Source organism: Podarcis raffonei, chromosome 5 (genome assembly GCF_027172205.1).
Source record: "Podarcis raffonei isolate rPodRaf1 chromosome 5, rPodRaf1.pri, whole genome shotgun sequence".
Classification (NCBI taxonomy): Eukaryota; Metazoa; Chordata; class Lepidosauria; order Squamata; family Lacertidae; genus Podarcis; species Podarcis raffonei.
Genome location: NC_070606.1, coordinates 47430290 through 47450809, shown reverse-complemented (window position 1 = coordinate 47450809; position 20520 = coordinate 47430290). Strand labels below are relative to the sequence as shown.

The window sequence follows — 20520 nt, the reverse complement described above, 5'->3', positions numbered from 1 at the left end:
CTTGGCAATGCTAAAACCCATCTCATCAAAAGCTGCACATTATTTGTTAGTTTGATATGGTGCATATTGTTTGAGGGTAGACAAAATAAAGTTCATGATGTCATTTTTATTAAAGTGTATAGAGTAATCAAGCTGATCAGTGCTGAGAACCAGCAGGGAGATCCAGCAGGTTTTTTTGGTCAGGGGAGATTTGAACCCAAATCCTGCTCAGCTAAACTTATGATTGAGCAGAGGTACATATAATCCCACTTTCATGCAAGTTACTATTATGTAGCCTAATGTACTTCACAAGGCTGTTGCATGCAGAAGGTTGTAGGTTCAAGACCTGGCTTCCCCAAACCCTGGAGAGCTGCTGCCAACCAGTGTAGACAGCACTGGGCTAGAAGGACCCAAGGGTCTGGCACAGTATAAGTCAGCTTCCTATTACAAAACTGTATTCTGTGTAGGAACAAAGAAGGCTTCACTGCAGTACTGTTTAAGTGATTAGGGTTCAGGATTAGGTGGTGTGATAACACAACTCCTTCATGCTCAGCTAGTATATAAATTTACATGTGAGTATAGTAGCCCTTTGAGTATGGTGGGACTTTCTTAGAATCATAGAGTTGGAAGGGACCATGTGGGTTATCTAGTCCAACCCCCTGCCATGCAGGAATTTTTTGCCCAAGGTGGGGCTCAAAACCATGACCCTGAGTCTCATGCTTAACTGACAGAGCTATGCTCTACTGACTGAGCTATGCTATGTAAGCATCAATAGAACTGAGCTATCCGTGACCTAAAGAGCCTTCCAGCATTTTGACAGATGAGAGTGGCCTGACCTTGTGTTATAAATTGCTGTTGAAGGCTATATGCCAGCTAGAACATGGTTTGGCTTTCCAAAAGATTAGTCATGTATTATTGATTCAAATGATTGTGGTCCTGAGGTTGTCTAATTAAAAAAGAAAAGAAAAAAGTTTCAGAATGGATGCAGCTGCAACTTTTAAAATAGTTTGCCTTCACCTCTTCAGTCCATGGTTAAAACAATTTATTTTATAACTAAATATAAAATAAACTCCTGTGATGCAGCTCTTCAGGAATAAGCAAAGCAAAATATTTTTTGTACAACTTTTAACTGTTCAGGAAGTTTTCTTTTGTATCCTTATTAAAAATGGCAGTGCCTGTTTGTATCTTGTTTTGTTTAAAATTTGTATTGTAACCAAGTGGGGAAAATTTGAATTCGGTTCATTGTAATTAGCAGTGTGATCTCAAAGTCTATCTTTAAAAAATGTTCGCTTTAAGCATCACAGCAGTACAGCTGTCTTATCCGCACCAAGTTTAAACATTCCTAGTTGCTGAAGGAAAGTTTGCAAAGCATTCCTAATTCCCGATCTATGCTGCTGCAGGGGGTTTGGGTATGGTGGATATTTCCCTTCTGCCCAGCTCTACTTGGTCCTGCCAGCAGAAGGTGACAGGCATAAGGCCCTGAAATGAGGCAGAGCAGACAAAGGGTATGCTGGCCTGGGCCCTAACCTGGACAAGCAGACAGAGGGATGTGATTTGGGTCTCTGTGCTGCACTAAACTGTAGCCAGCACAGCAGACATTCAGGGCAAGTAGGAGGTCCTCAGTTACAGAGGGGGTTGTGTCACTCCATTCAACCACACAACTTCCAGGCTGGGAGTTAGGATTGCCCTTAAAACTTGCTTTTCTATCCCAGAAGGCTATGAGTGGAAGATGTAAAATCAAAATGGAAAAAAGTTCATTACTTCCATTCAGTACAAACCCATGCTTGTTAAGTGTGTGCCTATGACTCACATCAGTACTTGAAAAACATATATTGCTTTCAACAACAATAGAGAAAGCAATGTACAATCAATACATTAGCAAACACAATAATCTAATAAAACAACAACAATCATAGTAGCCAGTGGAAAAACCACTAACCTCGAATTCCTCAGTAGTCTTATAAAAAAGTACATGAACCAGAAACTTAAATGGATGCTCTGAAGCCTACTAATACATGTATATCTTCACAAACTCTCCAGAACCCTACAAGGATTTATAAAAGGATAATGATTCAAATGTCTGCTAAACAGGACTCCCTTGTGGAAGCTTCAACTTGTCCTCCTGAGAAGATATGAACAGATTTTAACAAAGATACAAACTTAGATCATTCAGTCCCTCTAAGGATCCACCCTTACAGATGAAAGGATTTCCATCTCTCATGCACATCAAACTATACACATGGGTTTATCTGTCCCTTTGATCATTTAGCCTGGCCTTTTCTGAACAGTAGAGGCTCAGAGAAGTTTTTCTTCTTCCATTTCCTCTGTAGTCCCTTGAAAATCTGCTCCTGTGGGTTGGGGGACACCTGGGAGTGGGGGTTGGCAAAAAAAAAAAGCCCTCTCATGTGAACAGAGGAGCAACTTGGGATCTGAGCCCAAAAACTTATTCCGTTGACTTCGGCTAATAGTGCAAATTTCAGACATTTTCAGAATTCTTCAGACACTGGCTGATTTTTTCCCCTTCCAGCACCTCTGACATCATTTAATTGACAAAGTTGGACAGAGCACTATTTAAATTGCCACCTGTCTAGTTTTTGACCTGATTACCCAGTTCCTAGGCTTCTCGTCTGGTTTTCAGACATCTCTTTGCCCCCCCCCACTACTTTCCCCCTCTTTACTGTAATGTGTGTGCTATGAATATGAGCTACTTAGGAAGTTTTTTGGAGAAGCAGTGTATGCCTGCATTTCCTCCGGCTGGGGCTTTGTCTGGATATTAGTAGGAACAAAAGAGAAGGACTGGAAAAGCAGGTCTCATCCCTGATGCAGCAAAAGCAACTTTTGGGTACTGGGTTTGATCTTTTTTATAGCAACTTATAAAGGATGCTTGAATGGCCTCAATAAACAATCCATTGTATAATTCTGGGTATTTTATTTCATATAACTTTCTCAGGGAGTACACTGTTTCCCTTTTTACAAAATGAGGTTCTTAATTAAAATAAGTTTCGATGTAATTCCCAGGATTAACATTGTTTGCTCCTTTTTCAAAAGCATAGCAATGAGTTGCAGTGCACAGTTCTTTCCTCCCTCCGTTCCCTCCTTTTTTGCAAGCGCTTAATTGGACCGAGAGATTGAAGTGCTCCTTTGCCCCCACCGAATCACTGCTTCATAGGCCAGAATATGAATGTTGTGTGCTCTGCTATTGCTCCTGAAGTTCTTTTGCCTGTCTGGAATGTATCCTTGCACTGTGACAATGGCTCTTGCTTGCCTTAATGGAGGGTTGTGCATGCTTAGAAACCCAACGCTTTGGCACTGCTGGCATGTAGCCTCCTGTCAGATCCATTGCCCCACCCACCTTTGCCTCTTGTCTGACCCACTGGCATGTAACCTCACCCTCCAGGCTGGAGAAGGTCCACCATCATCACCCTATTTGTTCTGCTGACTGATGAAGCTCCAGCCGAATGGCCCAGCCACCTGTTTTGTGGGGAGAAATGTGTTCCTCAAAAGGTTTTGGGGGGCATGTTGTGTTCTTTGTGCGGCTGGTCTGCTTGCCCATGCTTAATAATCAGCCTGTCTGAAAATACTACGGATACTTGAAAAAACAAATGTTAATAAGACACAAGACTACTAAAAAAACATTAAAACTCCATATTCAGATTTGTTGTAGCTGCAAAACACTTGCCTGAAAATAGGTCATCTTTTTCTGAATGCAGCTTGAGATATGGCAAGGCTCCAGTGGAAGAATGCTAAGAATTGCTATAGACATACCCTTGTTGTATGAACTTGGTCTGCTGATGGAATAATCAAGGCAGCATTTTCCTGGAGATTGCAAATGACGGAGGAGGTATGCTAGATATGTTGGATCTAAAACAAGCAAAATTTTGTATGATAGAATCAGTGCCTTGACTTTTGCTCAGGCAAGTTCAGAAAAAGCTACCGAAGCTTCAGAGCATATCTTGGTTGAGAGGCAAACTCCATGAACTACACAAGCTGCAGCCCTGAACCTGCCGTGCTGGGGGAATGTTTGCTATAATGACGTTTTACTAATGCAAAAGATAACTATTTGCAAATACAGTGCTAAAGTAAAACATAATTGCTCCTTATGTACAATAGATGCCCCAATCTAGCCATAGTAGCTTGCCTGTGGAAACAGGTTCTATATGCGGACCTGCTTTAGAAGAGGTTCAGGAGGCCACTGGACAAGGAAAGTGTGTTTTTGCTCAGCATCCTGCAATGGACTGGTGGTCCATTGGTCAACTTTTTTTTTTAATACCCAATTGCTCCATCAAAAATGTTTGCAAGTTGTAAGATACGAAGATTCCACATGTTACTGTCTCATCTCCCTTTCTTGGATTTGTAACCACACATAAACATATTTATATGTAACACATTATGCCTAAGGCTCTAACTACACATGCCATTTATTTTATAATTGCTCTTGAATGCACGTTCCTCTGCTCAAACAACAACAACAACAATAAACAACAACATTGCTACCATGGAACCCACTCTTCTGAATTGAGGCCCTAGCATGGAAAGGGTGGGGAGTAGGGAGATTTTAACCATTTGCAATCATCCAAATCTGGGTCATGTCCCTTCTGCCTTCCATTGACATAGGAAATAAGCTCCCATTAAAACAGGAGATTTGAAGCAAATTGCTACCATGGAAGCCAATGGGCCCCATTAGGACCATAGTGGGGGACAAAGGGTTAAAGCCCTATTGTCACCTAATCCAGATTGGGCACTTCATGCTGATAGGGGCTTTTTGGGGTGTGTGTGAAGGGCTTGTACTTTGGGGTAAACTACAAAGTAAAGTATGTTTTTTGTAATACTTTTTTACCCATTTTCAATTACAGTCCAATAATAGCCTCATTTATAACAATATAAATTTATAATACAATTATTAATACCAATCATTCAAATACCAGTAAATAAACTGTTGTCACCATTTTCTCTCTCAGCCTGGAAAGAAAAGTGGTCTATCAAACTGCGGATGACTCAGTAAAGAACCTTAGTTCCTTGGTAGCTCACAGTCTCCTTTCATCCTTCCTTCCAGCTGAAGATATATGAGCAAATATACTTCCAATTAAATTAAATTCCAAGTCCTCTTAGCGTTATTCAGTTCACTTTGTAGATAATAAAGGATGGGGAAGAACCAGCTCTAAGTTTCCATCTAAACCTTTTGCAAAATAGAGCTTCCCTCCTTTCTTCCTATTTATACAAACAGGGTTTCGTTTGATGTTATATTCCATATTTATAATCCAATTTCTTCCATCCTCACTTGTACAAATATAATTTGAACCAAAATTCAGAGGAGGGCTGCTGAATCATAAATGTAGAGATGAAAACGTTAAATAAACAGTAGCCTCCCCTCCCCCACCATCTTTTGCACCTAATGAAGTCTTACCTCAAGTTCAAACCTTAAAGTCCTTGCAGTTGGTTTGTTCCGCAGTTTGTGATCTCATCTCTTCTAGCACATGCCTGTACTTTAGTCCAATTAAGCTCTAATTAACAGGAGAATCTCTGCTTCCTAATGGTGGCATTGGAGGGTTTTCAGTAAGTGAAGTGCTTTCACATTCAGTGCCCCCCTGCCCCCCCCTGCATTCCATGCCGGAGCGAGAGCCAGGTACTGAGACAAACTGAGTGAAGCCGTTCTCCCCGTCCCTGGAGGGAATCTGCAAGGATGATTGTTACCCTGAATCATCCTTGGTTTTCCTTCACCAATGATCTCCCGCTGTCATGGAGGCTACCTCCATTAAGGCAGAGCGGAACCGGAAGCCACAAAGTAAAGTATCTTGTGTACTTTGGCCTTGCGTGTACATGCACCATAGCTGCAGAGTGCTTGCTGCTAGATCGTACCAATTTTATTATGAGGTTGACTTTCCCAGTGAACTTCTGAGACCATAGTAGTTGGTCATTTTTGGTCTAGATGATTAATTGTAGTATGAAGTTCTCTGTCTCTCAATGTAGCCCTTAGGCTGAAACACCCCCCCCCAAAGTTCTGGCATGCCAAAGAAAAGCAAAAAAAATTACAAAGCAAAACAATGATGAACTCTTTCAGCACATGCTAACTTGCTCATGTATATGTGTGCAGCATCCCATTGAAAAATGTGAAGCAAGTAAGCTAAAGCTAACTCTGGCCTTGCTACTTTCTATCCATGCACAAATCAGATGAAGACGCATTCATATTGATTTCTAAATTTAGAGCAAGCCTTGGGAGTGAGTAGACAACTATTAATTCAGGTGCAGACTTTTAAAACGTTGTTTTGATTGAAAGCTTGATTATCCTTTCTGTTACACAAATGTTGCTGAATTATTACCAAAAGCTTATTATGCCAGATTTAGGAGAAACACATGGCTGGAAGTAGACTTTCAATGTGCTTGCTGAATTCCAGGAATAAGATGTTGTAAATGGGATCTTGGATTTCAAACATGTATCCAGATAAATTTGTAGCTAATTGTGAAACAAACATAAAATGATTAAACTCCTAGGCACTCATTTTAGTTTGCTTTGAAATTTGACTAAGATTTACAAAGCTTCAGCGCTGTGTAGGAGCTGTCTTTTCCATCTGTCTGTTAGTATTTTAGGTTTTTTGTTTTGGTCTTGTAGGCTATTTTGTATTTATTTATTGAGACATTTCATGGAGACAGCTGGCTCTTTGTGCCTGCAGCAATGATCTCTGGTGTACTGAATATTAACACTCATCAAACATTCTCTTTCACTAGAACATCCTACTAAATGGAATAGCTGCATCCTGTTTTCCAAAAGCTAAATGTCAAAAATTTACATAAAGCCCAAATGTGGGTGCACATTTTTGTTATCACATTGAGTCCCATTTTCCTTTGACCATTTTATTTCCCTTCAGCATTGTTTCCTGGCCATCAAAGTAGAAGTAATTATGAAAGCCCCATGTTTTATCTATTATGTTATTAATTTAATTGGCAAAATGAGTAAGAATTTACCTTTCAAATCAAAGCAGGTAAATTTAGATAGAAAGTGGGTCATGGATAAAGAGTTGGTCACATTGGCTTGGTTCAGACCAACCACCAGACCACAGTTCAGTGCTATATGGATGTGCCTCAAACTCCCACATCCCCTCAACTCACATGCTGTGATTGCTTTCCTTACCACTTGTTTACAAACCATAGTTTGCCATTACATGTGAACCAAGCAAACCATGGTTTGGCAACATACAGGAGAGAGTTGGATTCACAATGCACAAGGAGTAGAGTATCTATGTGAGGGTGAGGCTGGTTCATGTCCTGCTGAGCTACAGTTTGGTTTTAAATCTGAACTGAACTAGCATCCTCTTAAAATCCTGATAGTTCAGTTTTATTAACAAAACATAATTTATATTTGAAGACATATTTAATCTTGGCTAAGGGACGCGGGTGGCGCTGTGGGTTAAACCACAGAGCCTAGGGCTTGCCGATCAGAAGGTTGGTGGTTTGAATCCCTGGGACGGAGTGAGCTCCCGTTGCTCGGTCCCTGCTCCTGCCAACCTAGCAGTTCGAAAGCACGAAGTGCAAATAGATAAATAGGTACTGCTCTGGCAGGAAGGTAAACAGTGTTTCCGTGTGCTGCTCTGGTTCGCCAGAAGCAGCTTAGTCATGCTGGCCACATGACCCGGAAGCTGTACACTGGCTCTCTTGGCAAGATGAGCGCTGCAACCCCAGAGTCATTCGCAGCTGGACCTAATGGTCAGGGGTCCCTTTACCTAATGTGAGTTGCTCATGCAGGCAACCCAAGGGAGTCCTCACTACAGGCTTTGAAATAGGCTGAGCCAGTGCTGATGGTCCACAGCCTGACTGGTGAGGGTGTGGGACAGGATGCAGAACTGTGCACTTCATTACTCCACCCTCTTAAGTGAGAATCCCCAATTACGCAGTTTAAGGGTTAAGTTGCCACATTAACAAAGGCTAATGCTAATCAGGATTTGCTCTTAGTTAAGCTTGCTTTTAACTGAGGTTTGACGCAAGTTCAGAATCCTACTTAAGAGAAAAAACCTAGCAAGTGGTAACTGTGGCTAACATTAATGGCAACAAATAACTCTTAAGGATGCATAATGCCAGTGGGTAGAATTAGTGGTATAAAGGGGAATCCTGTGGTTGGTGTATGATCCCTTAAACACCATTAAAGATGGACCGAATTATGTCTTCAGGAGCTTATATTACTTTTCAAGTTTCCTCACTTTTCACCTAAGTTACTCTATTTGAGACAGGGTCTGTGATGAGCCCAGTTCTGTCTGTTTCATTATCCCCACTGAATATCTTGCCTTCTTAGAAATCATTTCCAGCATTGTTCCATATATAGTATCTGAGGCTCCTGAGCAGAACCTTTGTAAGGCAGACCCTTTAATGCTGGAGTTCATCTGCTATAGAAATGCCCAGATCCCCATTTTTCATCAGCTACTGAGTATCTGTCATTCCTGGGTTATTTTAGTCATTTGGCACTGTTCTCCTTGGTTTATTTCCCTTCCTGTCTCGTCAGAAAGCTTTCTTCCTCATTGATTTTGAAGATCAATAAATGCTTCTTAAATATTTCCACTGATGTAACTTCCAGACAGCTTTGATGGAGCAAATGCAAAATGCATGTTAGGAAGCCCACTGGTAATATTTGGTAATTTTAAGGGTAGCTTCTTTTGCAGCTTGCCAAGTTTTAATTAAACTTCATGCCAGCCACCTTTGATGGAATATTATAACCATTTCAAAAGTAGGGTTGAGAAATTGTGGTTAAATACTATTCACCATGACTATTGCAGCTGAGAATAGAACCATTAAGTCACGAATTGTCAACACCTACTTTAAGCCGTACACTCACTTTTCTTTACCAAGAAATGTTCTATTTTCCTGCTTTTCGTGCCGATGTTTTGTAGCAGCTGCTACCACTATAGTTGTGAAGATGTTCAGCTGATTCATACACCACTGACTGTGGTTTACAATTTAGCAGGGAAAAGACTTCCTGTTTAGAGCCAAGCTATTCCTGCATGAAGGAACAAACATGACTGCATTCTTTATTTTTTATTTTTAAAAAAATTAAAAGGGACTAGCCTAGCCAGGAACTGGACTAAGAACTGTGAATCCCAGGTTCAAATCTTAACTCAGAGCTGTTTCATCCATTACAATTTCCAAAATGGAATTGTAGTGTAGGAAAAAAGTATGTACATTTTCACATTTGAAGTGCAATGAGTTTTTCTGCTGAGACACACCAGATGGGCAGGCAACACTGAAAATAAACTTTAGCCACACTTAAAATAGCTTTATGCTGTCATATTTTTCCTCCTTCCACCCCATCCCTATTTTGTTTTGTGCCATGTATTTAAAAGCAGGGTCTATCTTGTTTTTATTATCATTATTGATCTGCAAACTGCTCAGAAGTAGAGCAAAAATGCTACAAACAAACAAACGAACCACTCACATTGAATGAATTTATCCTATGTAGAGGTCAAAGAAGTGCCCATTCATTAGTTATCCAGAGCTTTTGTTGTCCTATAGCAGATGTTAAGCAAGACATTAGAAATAAAGGCTGTGTTCATGGAAACAGACACAAATACTATTTTCTGTAGTGATTGTTCAGGACTAAGCAGCTTTATTATTTACAAATAATGAAGAGCGCATCCTCTTGTGTTTTACAGTGTTACATAAGGTTTTCTATTAATGACGATGTGCCTGTCAATCTGGTTTCAATGCACATGTCCTGGTAGATAAAGCAGAGCCAGGGAGAATCACTGCAGATTTGGGACTGTAACTAAAATTATTAAATGGTTTATTGATATACAATAGAAAACAGAAAAATAAATATGTGAATTGACCATATAAGAACATAAAGGAACATCCATCAAAGCTCTGCAAGAGGGATGGCCTATCTGTGATCCTCCAGATATTGAATTGCATCTCCCATCAGACCCAGCTAGCAATACCATGGTCAATGATGTAGTGCAGCAACACCTGGAGCCATAGCCTAGCACCCTAGCATCCCTGCTGTATAGTGTAAACAAAGCAGTACAATATCACTAGAATCATCATCATCAAGGCTATACAGTGTGAATAACAGCATAACCATAGGAGAGTTCACAAACCAACTATAATTTGCATAAGAATAAGTAGCAAAGCTACCAGTAAAGAAATCTGAATAAGAATAAAACGAGGACCTATTTGTCTCTCCAGTCCATTTCAGTTTAAAGCACTGTTTTACCACTGCTCCCTGAAGAGCAGTGGTCCTTGTGTTGTAGCAAACTTCTCTACACATGGAAAAGTAAGCTGTTTGAGGCTCTCCAAGTGTAACTTTAAAAACTCCAAGTTAAACAGCTTGACTAACAGTGCTGCTGCTACTTAGGAAAAGGTTGGGGTGAACACGTGTCTTCTGCAAGATCTATTACAGAGAACGTTCCTTTTATTATGCACAGAGAATTCAAACTATTACTTCCATAGAATTCAAACTATTACTTCCAATCCATTTTTATGGATTGGTAACACTGTTCAACAGCTTCTGTTCATACATTATTTGAAACATGGATGATTATGTCCAATCAGCTTTCCCTATGTTGTTTAGTCGTTTAGTCATGTCCGACTCTTTGTGACCCCATGGACCAGAGCACGCCAGGCACTCCTGTCTTCCACTGCCTCCCGCAGTTTGGTCAGACTGATGTTTGTAGCTTCGAGAACACTGTCCAACCATCTCGTCCTCTGTCGTCCCCTTCTCCTTGTGCCCTCAATCTTTCCCAACATCAGGGTCTTTTCCAGGGAGTCTTCTCTTCTCATGAGGTGGCCAAAGTATTGGAGGAAGGATCTGTCCTTCCAGTGAGCACTCAGGCCTGATTTCCTTAAGAATGGATACGTTTGATCTTCTTGCAGTCCATGGGACTCTCAAGAATCTCCTCCAGCACCATAATTCAAAAGCATCAATTCTTTGGCGATCAGCCTTCTTGATGGTCCAGCTCTCACTTCCATACATCACTACTGGGAAAACCATGGCTTTAACTATACGGACCTTTGTTGGCAAGGTGATGTCTCTGCTTTTTAAGACGCTGTCTAGGTTTGCCATCGCCTTTCTCCCAAGGAGCAGGCGTCTTTTAATTTCGTGACTGCTGTCACCATCTGCAGTGATCATGGAGCCCAAGAAAGCCACTCCAGTATCCCTGCCAAGAAAACTCCATGGACAAAGACAACAGGCATATAAAAGCTTTCCCTATAGTTCTCTCTAATCCTGGTGTTGCATTTAAATAATTGCTCCTGTTTTCCCAAACACTATAATTCTTCCTTTCACATACCTTACCCAAACTGTGAACTTGCATCTGAAATGTAACCATTATGAAGAGTAATATGTTAAAAAATAAGGACTAAAAGAGAAAAGGAGTGCCAGTGTTAGCTTTTCCTTTCAATGGGGGGGGGGGGAATCCCTGCCATTGCTTTCATACTGAAGTCATACATAATTTTGGTTTCTGTGCAGAAAACGAGGTATGCTCTGACTTCATAAACAAACTGGTGCTGATCCTATAGTGCTGTTCTTTCTCATTGTCTTTTAAACTTTTCCTTTAAGGTCTATGGAGACCAGAATCTTAAGTAAAATGTAACTAGCTCTCTTCCATGGGGCTGTGGACTTGCTGTTTTTCAGAATCCATCTATGTTGCCACACAGAAATCTATTGACCCTCTATGCACATCACCATAAACCAGGGTTGCCAACTTTTCTGGGCCTGTGGGCACATTTGCAAACTGAACAAACTGCTGTGGATGCCACAGACATGCCACAACCTAGCACATACCACAACTTATTCTATTAGCTACAGCAGAATGTTTTTTCGTGCCCCCTTTCTATTTTCAGCAGGGGGAGGGGACCCTGCAGGCACTAGGGAAGGCCTCTATGAATCCCTGCCACAAACCAGACACAATGGCTAAGACCCAGACTAAGTACTCACTGGTTTCAGTGGGAACTAAATTAAGTCTTAAAGGCGTAATTTGTCCCAATGACTTCAGTGGGGCCTATGCACAACAAATTTAGTCTGCTTTGTGTCTGGAAAAGTACTCTGGAGTAAGAGTGAAGCCTAGATGTTCTCACCATCTGTAACACATGCAAAGAAATGTATCTATTTTCTACAATATTTTTTTTGTGATGACTAAGAACCCTGCTGTTGATGGAAACCAAAACCTGAACATAAAGACTATAGTCTTAATATTTAACTTTGAATAATGCAGTAGTGAGTGCTTTTGGTGGCTAGGTCTGTTGAGTGTTTTTGGCATTGCATTTCTCTTATTCAAGGCCTGTTGGTGCACATGCAGTTCCAACCCACTTTCAACTTATGTGTAGGATGGAATATGCTTAAAAGGCTCTTACGCATGTGCTGGGCAGTGAGTGTGTAAAATAAAGAGCTGTGGTAGTGGCCAGGCGGCTGATCTATCAGTCAGTAGGTTCTGGTTCAAATGTGGCCTTTGTCATTAACATATTAGACAAGCCACTCTCTTGTCAGCCTAGGCTCCTCTCCCATTTTACATATGAGATAATAATGGCCAGTCTTGTTATATTGTATCAGTGTTAATTATTATTATGTGCATCCCAGCACTGCCACAATTTGAGATGTTTCTGAAGGATAGCCTTCAGGACAACAACTCTAGCAAAGTGTCTCTAGCAAAATATTAGCATAATGTCCATGGAAGCTAATGCCATGGTAAATCTCTTCATCACTAAAGAGCTTTAAGATTCACCTGAAATGTGTGCATGTATATGTAACAGAGACTGAAGGTGTGCATTGGCAGGATCTTGCAAATTAAACTAGGGCAAGCTAAGATGACCCAATCTCACTGCTCACAAGACATCCAATGAGATCATTGCTGAGGCCTGGTGAGTCCTGCTTAATTTTAGTCTGGGAACACTAAAACAGATGGACAGAAATGCTGTGGACTAAAATGAAAAGGAAAAAAAAACTTTATAAAAGAAGAATGGCTGTGGACAACGGGTAAACTGTGCCCCTGTGCATTTGCTACTTTTTATTTCTCTCTTCTTCCTGCCATGATTCTAGACTGACAAAGAGCAAGGATGGGGACTGGGAGAATGGTGTGCAACAGAAACATCTTTTCCCATGCTGAGAGACACTCTGAGGAAAGCACTGTCCCCTGAGAAAATAGTTTGAGAGGTTCTTTCATTTGTTTTCAGCGAGGAACTTGAGAATGTGTTTCTTAACTGCTCACAGAGTTCCATTATGAAAGTCCTAGCAATCTGTGTATGTAGAAGGCAAGATGTTTTCCATTAGATCAGTTTCTCTCCCCCACAACATCTGTTGCAAAATTGTGTTATACAACTGAAATGGTTTGCGCAAGAATAACGTAAGATACACAAGAAAAGCCCTTCTGGATCTAACCAAAGGTACATCTAGCCCCAGCATCCTGTTTCTAGCAGTGGATAGCCAGATGCTTTTCGGGTAGCTTGGAAGCAAGGCATGAAAGCAGCAGCCCAGCCCTGTCCACTCCACCCCAAGAAACAATGCTGCACACCTTTATTTAATATTCATGATCATAGCTGTTGATAGGCCTGTCTGCAAATTTGTCTCTTAGACAACTCTTAAACATCTTACCATTTTTATCTTCTGGAAGAGAATTCCGTAAGTTAAGCATGTGTTGTTTGAAGAAGTCTTTTTTATCCTTTATTGAAGATACTGCTAATCAGTTTCACTAAATAACCCTGAGATGTAGTACATATTAAGACAGATGGAGGGCAAAAAAACCCTTTCCAACCACTTTATCCACAGGCAGATATAATTTTATAAATCTTTTATTACCTGTTGAATTAGCCTTTCCTCTGAGGAAAGATAATCCAAATCCTGATCTCACTGGTTGCCCTCTTCTCCAGCTTTATGGTATGCACTTTGAGGTGGGTTCAGTAGAACTGTGCAGAGTATTCTAATGTGGCATTATTGTGTATATTAGCTGTCTTATTTTTACCTCTTTCCTGATAATCCCTAACATGGAACTTGCCTTTTTCACTGTCAATGCATACTCAGAGTTGAAAAGTTATTAAGCTGACCAAGAGCTCTTTCCTGGACAGTCACCATCAATTCAGACCCATAAACCTATAGAAGAAGCTAAATGTTTTGCATCTTTGTGGTTCATTTTACACATCTCTTCAATCTCCAGTAATCCCTGTACATATTTGTTATCAAGCAGTCCAACTTGTCTGGGTTTTTTGTTTTGCTTCTTATTATGCGTTTGAGCCCCCCGTTGGGCAAAGCATACCCGCATTGCAGGGATTGGACTAGGTGACCCTTTTGCTCGAATTTGAATTTGGACTTGGAGAAAAACAGACGGAAAGTTTAGGCTTGACTCTGCTGAAATGTAACATTGATGTGGCTGCTAACTTTGTTCTTTGGGGATCTCTGCAAGTTATAGGCACACCCTAGATTCCAGTATGCTCCGTGTTTATATTTTGTAGATATTGCAAAGGCACCATAAGTTTCACCATATGGGATAGACTCTGTAAAGAAGCTACCCTTTGAACCTCCTACTGTTTGGGAAAGCTGGTCGGGGACTGCTGTCTTCATAGCAATATCATGCCTATATATCTAATTAACAAAATTTAAAGACAACTGGTTCAGTTGTTATCTTTAAATTTACTTTGCCCAGTATACAATGTGTGGATGAATTAATAGTTGAACTATTTAGTGTAGTGACTGCCCAGACCATGATTTAAACTTATGTGACACTTCAGAGAGTTAAGTAAATGCTGGGAGATCTGGTTCCCCACCTGTCCTCCCCACCCCCCGTCACTTAAATGAATTATGAAATGATGGTTTGTCATTTCTAACCATAGCTAGTTATCTCTTGCCTGCTGTTACTTAGAAATCCCATGGTTTTTGTTCCACTGCAGTTGCCATTTCTTAAAATAATACGGGAAAGGAATTTTCATGGAGCACAGCAGTCAGCTCTGCCTCTCCTTCCAAGGAGAATGTTTACTCTGGAGAGCCATACATTCATGTTGCAAATAGATAAAAACTGGATAGATCTAAAAAAAGGGATAATTGTTTATAGAACTCTCATCCTGTATGTTGTGCTAAAGTTTCATTTGCTGCAAAAAGACAGAAAGAAACACTATTTGATTATAAATAGTGTTTCTGTCTCTCCTTTTTTGCAGTAAATGTAACTTTAAAACAACATACAAGATGAGAGTTCTATAAACAATTGTCAAAGCAATTGTATTTCCTTTAGGATGTGGTGGGTTAATTGTTCTGGTGCAGGGTGGATAGCATCACTGTTGCATGCCACCCCAATCTCCAAGCAGTACAGGATTCCAGGGGTTCCAGGCACTTACTCAGGGTTCAGTTTCTTTGGAATGAGGGACAGTGGAGACCATGGTGTCTTTATGATATCTGGTTTATTTATACATATATACAACCTGAACCTACAATGGTTAATGCTCACAGCTTTAACAACTCCAGAAGGTCTTGTTTCTTCCATAGTAACAGCCTTGGATTCAAGCAGAAATCAAGCATGGCACTCACTCTCTGGCTTCTGTCTGCTTCTAGCAGCTCTCACACACAGCTTTGGCTATTGACTTTCTCAGTACTCAGGGGCGGGGGCCCACCCATTTCCACTCTAGCACAGAGCAGCTTCCTTTGTCAGACTAACTACCCATACCTGGCCCTTGCCTGGGTAATTCAACAATGGAATATACCATTAGATTTTAACCCTTGCTAGAGCCAAGAATTAGAAGGGATTCATACAGACTAACCTATCCCACAACTCACAACAGTACTTTGATGAATTGAAGCCTGTAACTAGCACTGACACCTTATACCTGTGTAGTCTTTTCTTAAAGTGTTTCATTGGGGGGGGGGTTCAGTTTATGGGATTATGGCTCATGCCCCAGCTAGAAAAATTACTGTTGTTGTTTTTTGAATCAATAATTTAGGTCCAGGGAAAGTCTATTGCTAAATATTTTGGCAGGCTATTGTGGAAGTATTCTTAGAAATGAGACACATCTGTCAGTTATAAGTAAAACAGAGCAGAATCATGAAGAGTGGTGGCCAGAAGGATCTGGGCCATCAGTAGCAGCTGATGGGAGGCAGGAAAGTTAATTGAATTGAGCTTGAGTTATAAAATGCAATTTTTAGGGCCCTTGGGAGGTCTGGCTAATGTGTGGTTTTATGTCCGGGTCCTGTAAATGTTGTTTTACTGAAGTGAACATAGAATGCTATTATGGGTCATTCCCATAATAACCACTCCCTAGAGGTGAGTGTACCTAACCCTGTTCCTAGCAGGACACCTGGCACAATGCAGATTTCTACTCAGAGGTCTCCGTTGTGCTGCAGTTTGCAAGCAGGTAGGAAACAGCAGCAGGTGGGAGTGCCACTGTTTCTTACTTTCTTCATACTCTGGACAAAGGAGAGAGGATGCTTAATCTCTTTCAAGCCCTCTGTGCATGCCAGAGTGACCAACGGAAGGGCTCATTGTTGTCACAAATAGTGACTGGCTAGTAAGCCAAACCAACGTTTGTTAACTCATAAAGCTAATTATACATAATTTTAGCAGTGTGTTGAATATATATTTTGTTGGAGTAACTGAGAGTTGTGCATGGCTCTGCTATGTAAGTAAGGATGTTTATGATATGGTTATATGTGAAAATGCCCTGCCTTGTGGGAGCCTCAGAGGTGTGGTGACTCATTTGATAAATATGGGGATGCTAAAACTGAGTAATCTTATTTATAATATAATGAGACCCAGTGCTTTTATTGGAGCAAGTTCCCCCCACCCTCACAATTCTATTAATTAAAAATAATCTCAATAACAGTCTTGTTGTGAGCTCTTAGACTATTTTTTTAAAGAAATGTTTTTCATAGATATCAACTCTTTTTTAATATGAGTATTTTGCAACTCTTTATTGCTGACATTGATGAATTATGACAAGTGTTTTGTTTTTCATTCCTCAGGCCAGGAAGATCCGAATAGTTTGCGGCACAAATACAACTTTATTGCAGATGTGGTGGAGAAGATAGCACCGGCTGTGGTTCACATTGAATTGTTTCGCAAGTAAACAAGAAATCGAAGTTTTATTATTTAACTGGAGACTTTGTGGGTTTTGTGTGCTGTTGTGAAAAACACTGATGCTATATTTTAATGTTGTTTATGAATATAACATTATGTGTAATGTATGAATAGTATAGCATACATTATTTTCTTGGTGACCAGCTTTTTTAAAAAAATTAATGCATTAATATATGTGTTGCGAAATTCCTTTATGTCTCATATTCTAAGGTATCATAAAACCAAATATATCATAATAGTGTGTAAAGGTCATAGAAGCAGATTGTCTTTGCTATCTTCAGAAACTGCTTTGCTTCTTGATCTTGAAATTCCATGTCTTTTAGACTGCCTTTTTCAAAGAGGGAAGTTCCTGTTGCCAGTGGCTCAGGGTTTATTGTTTCCGAAGATGGACTGATAGTTACAAATGCCCATGTGGTTACCAACAAGAACAGAGTGAAAGTGGAACTGAAGAATGGTGAAACACGAGAAGCTAAAATTAAAGATATTGATGAGAAAGCAGATATTGCACTAATAAAAATTGACACTACGGTAAGTTGATTATGAGCATGGGATTACTTATACATTGCTATTTGATTGATATTGATATATTCTTACATGAAAAAACTAGATTTATAGCAAACAATGGACTTGGAAAGAAGTATGAATATATTTATGTGCCAAATATATACCGTGGTACCTCAGGTTAAGTACTTAATTCGTTCCAGAGGTCCGTACTTAACCTGAAACTGTTCTTAACCTGAAGCACCACTTTAGCTAATGGGGCCTCCTGCTGCTGCTGCGCTGCCGGAGCACAATTTCTGTTCTCATCCTGAAGCAAAGTTCTTAACCTGAAGCACTATTTCTGGGTTAGCGGAGTCTGTAACCTGAAGCGTATGTAACCTGAAGCATATGTAACCCGAGGTACCACTGTAGTTGAATCAAGTTTAAATGAAACTTATAACCATATCAAGATACTTAGGATGTCAGTATATTAACGGATTCAATACATTTTGATTTGTAGTCATTTTAAAATTCACCTCCTGTGAGAGTGATGCAGTATCAATCATCAAAAGGGTCTAAAACTTTTTAGGGCTGCAAACTGGCAAAGTTGTTCAGCAAGACTAAAAAATAAAGCACTGCATTTTTTAAAAATCCCCATTTCATATGATTCTGCAAGCATGTAAGAGCAACTTAGCCATAATACGAGGAGCTGATATAAATGCCAGAACCAGTTATTTGAATCATAGAATTGTAAAGTTGGAAGGGACCCTGAGAGTTATCTAGTCCAACCCCGTGCAATGCAGGAATCTCAGCAAGCAGTCCTCAACCAGTTTGAGACCATTCTGGACCCTGATTAACTTTGCAAGTGTGCTAGGAGATTTATTGCTGCACCATTACCTATTATTACCCATCTAGAAAGAGAGGCAATGATTGGCTGTGATAGAAATACACAGAGTTGACATTGATTCAGTATTGCCATGCACACGTTGACATACAGTCACGTGTTTCTACAGCCGTGCTTGGACCTGCTGCTTGTGTGCAAAGGCTGCACATGAGCAGAATAGGAATGAACATGCTAAGCTCTGCCCCCATGTTGCCATGCCTGCTGCCCACCACAGGTTAGGGGGGCAAAGTCTGAAGCAGGATTAATAATAATAATAATAATTATTATTATTATTATTATTATTTATGCCCCGCCCATCTGGCTGGGTTTCCCCAGCCACTCTGGGTGGCTTCCAACAAAATATTAAAATACAATGGTCTGTTAAACATTAAAAGCTTCCCTAAACAGGGCTGCCTTCAGATGTCTTCTAAAAGTCTGGTAGTTGTTCTTCTCTTTGACATCTGGTGGGAGAGCATTCCACAGGGCGGGTGCCACTACAGAGAAGGCCCTCTGCCTGGTTCTCTGTAACTTGGCTTCTCGCAGTGAGGGAACCGCCAGAAGGCCCTCGGAGCTGGACCTCAGTGTCCAGACAGAACAATGGGAGTGGAGACCCTCCTTCAGGTATACTGGGCTGAGGCCATTTAGGACTTTAAGGGTCAGCACCAACACTTTGACTTGTGCTTGGAAACATACTGGGAACCAATGTAGATCTTTCAAGACCGGTGTTATGTTCTAAATAATGTACTGAGTCCTCACTCTACCTTCCAAGTTGCAGAGAGCAGACAAAGGGGCAAAGGTTAGTGAGCTCATCCCTACTCCTGCAAACATATGTGCAGCCCACCAGAAAAGGGCTCATGCATTTTCAATATCTACTTCCAAAGTCTTCTACCCTTTGACATGCAGTGCTCTGAATAAAGAATGCCAAGATGCTATCTAGGGCTGATGAGATGATGAGTGATGCAGTCCAACGACATGCGGTGGGCTGGCCTAGCACCACGGCTGGACCTTTCTTGTGTTTGGATCAGAATATACTCCTACCACGCACTCTTCAAGCCCACATACAAAGAAGCGCTTCTAGCGCACTGTCAGTATGGCTGGCAAATTATTTTTGCGGCGTCAAAACAGGCTGTTAATTCTGCATGGCTGCCTCCTTAACATGGGGTCACCCTGGGGCAAAAGGTACTTGCCTTTTCCAGGGCGATGCTTCCTCCCATTCATGTGCGCTACAGAGTCCAGCTGGGAGCACAGGCTGTTACTGTGCAGATGTGCCCTAATTCAGTACTGCGGCCTTGGAAGGGGAAAGCACAATTAAGACATAACTCAAGTTCTTTGGAAAACATCTCCTGGCAGGTGTTTGATTTCTGTCCGAAAACGTAGCAAGAATAATGTTTGTTTATGCCCTAGAGTGCACTCTGGTTTTCATGTGGTGAGCTTGCTTTGCCACTGTATTCATGCTATTTCAAAACCTCCCTTTAATGCACTGCAGGTGTGTGTGTGTGTTTGTGTGTGTGTGTGTGTTGCGTTATACAATTTGGCATATTTAAAGGGACAAATGCTGTTTCGTTTTCCATTGCTAAGTGCTCTGGGAAAATTAAAACACACACACACAGACACACACCCAATACTTTATTCAGTATTTCAAACCCTATTGGGGCTATTGATCCAGCAGTTACTAAATTGCTCAGTCATTATCATGTGGCTCCATCCTGCTGCCTGGATGCCCTTTTTTCTTTTTTACTGTGCTGCATAAATGTTTTACTTAAATATGCAAAGAGAACCTCATGGGGGGAAGCATAGCTTTGAAGTGATGTACAGAGTGTTTGGGATGCCATCTTTGCTCTTTTCATGTATTATTAAGGATTTTTATGCCTGTAGAACAGGCAGTGTCGGGGCATATATCTACGATAAAGAGCTGTACACATATTTAAAAATATTAGCTCATTTCAGATAGCCATGATCAGCATAGGTAATGGGGATTATCCTCCCATGACTTTTTAGGGATCTGGAATGTTGATTCAGTGCAATTGAGAGTTAGCAGAAAGAGTGAAATAAATATTTTTTATTTTACATTTCCCCAGAGGTTTGGGAAGGAGGAGTTAAGAGCGTGTTATATCTATGTAGAGAATACAGTGGGTGGAGCTTCCTTAGTTT

The 20520-nt window shown here is 40.7% G+C and overlaps 1 protein-coding gene across 1 annotated transcript in view; it reads left to right on the top strand.

Annotated features, from left to right (window-relative positions):
* HTRA1 (HtrA serine peptidase 1) overlaps positions 1–20520 on the top strand; it is a 44188-nt gene that overhangs the window by 4667 nt on the left and 19001 nt on the right. Inside the window, exons 2-3 of the mRNA XM_053388986.1 lie at positions 16892–16991; positions 17330–17534. Coding sequence (XP_053244961.1) covers positions 16892–16991; positions 17330–17534 — 305 coding nt within the window. The remainder of the gene's footprint in view (positions 1–16891; positions 16992–17329; positions 17535–20520) is intronic.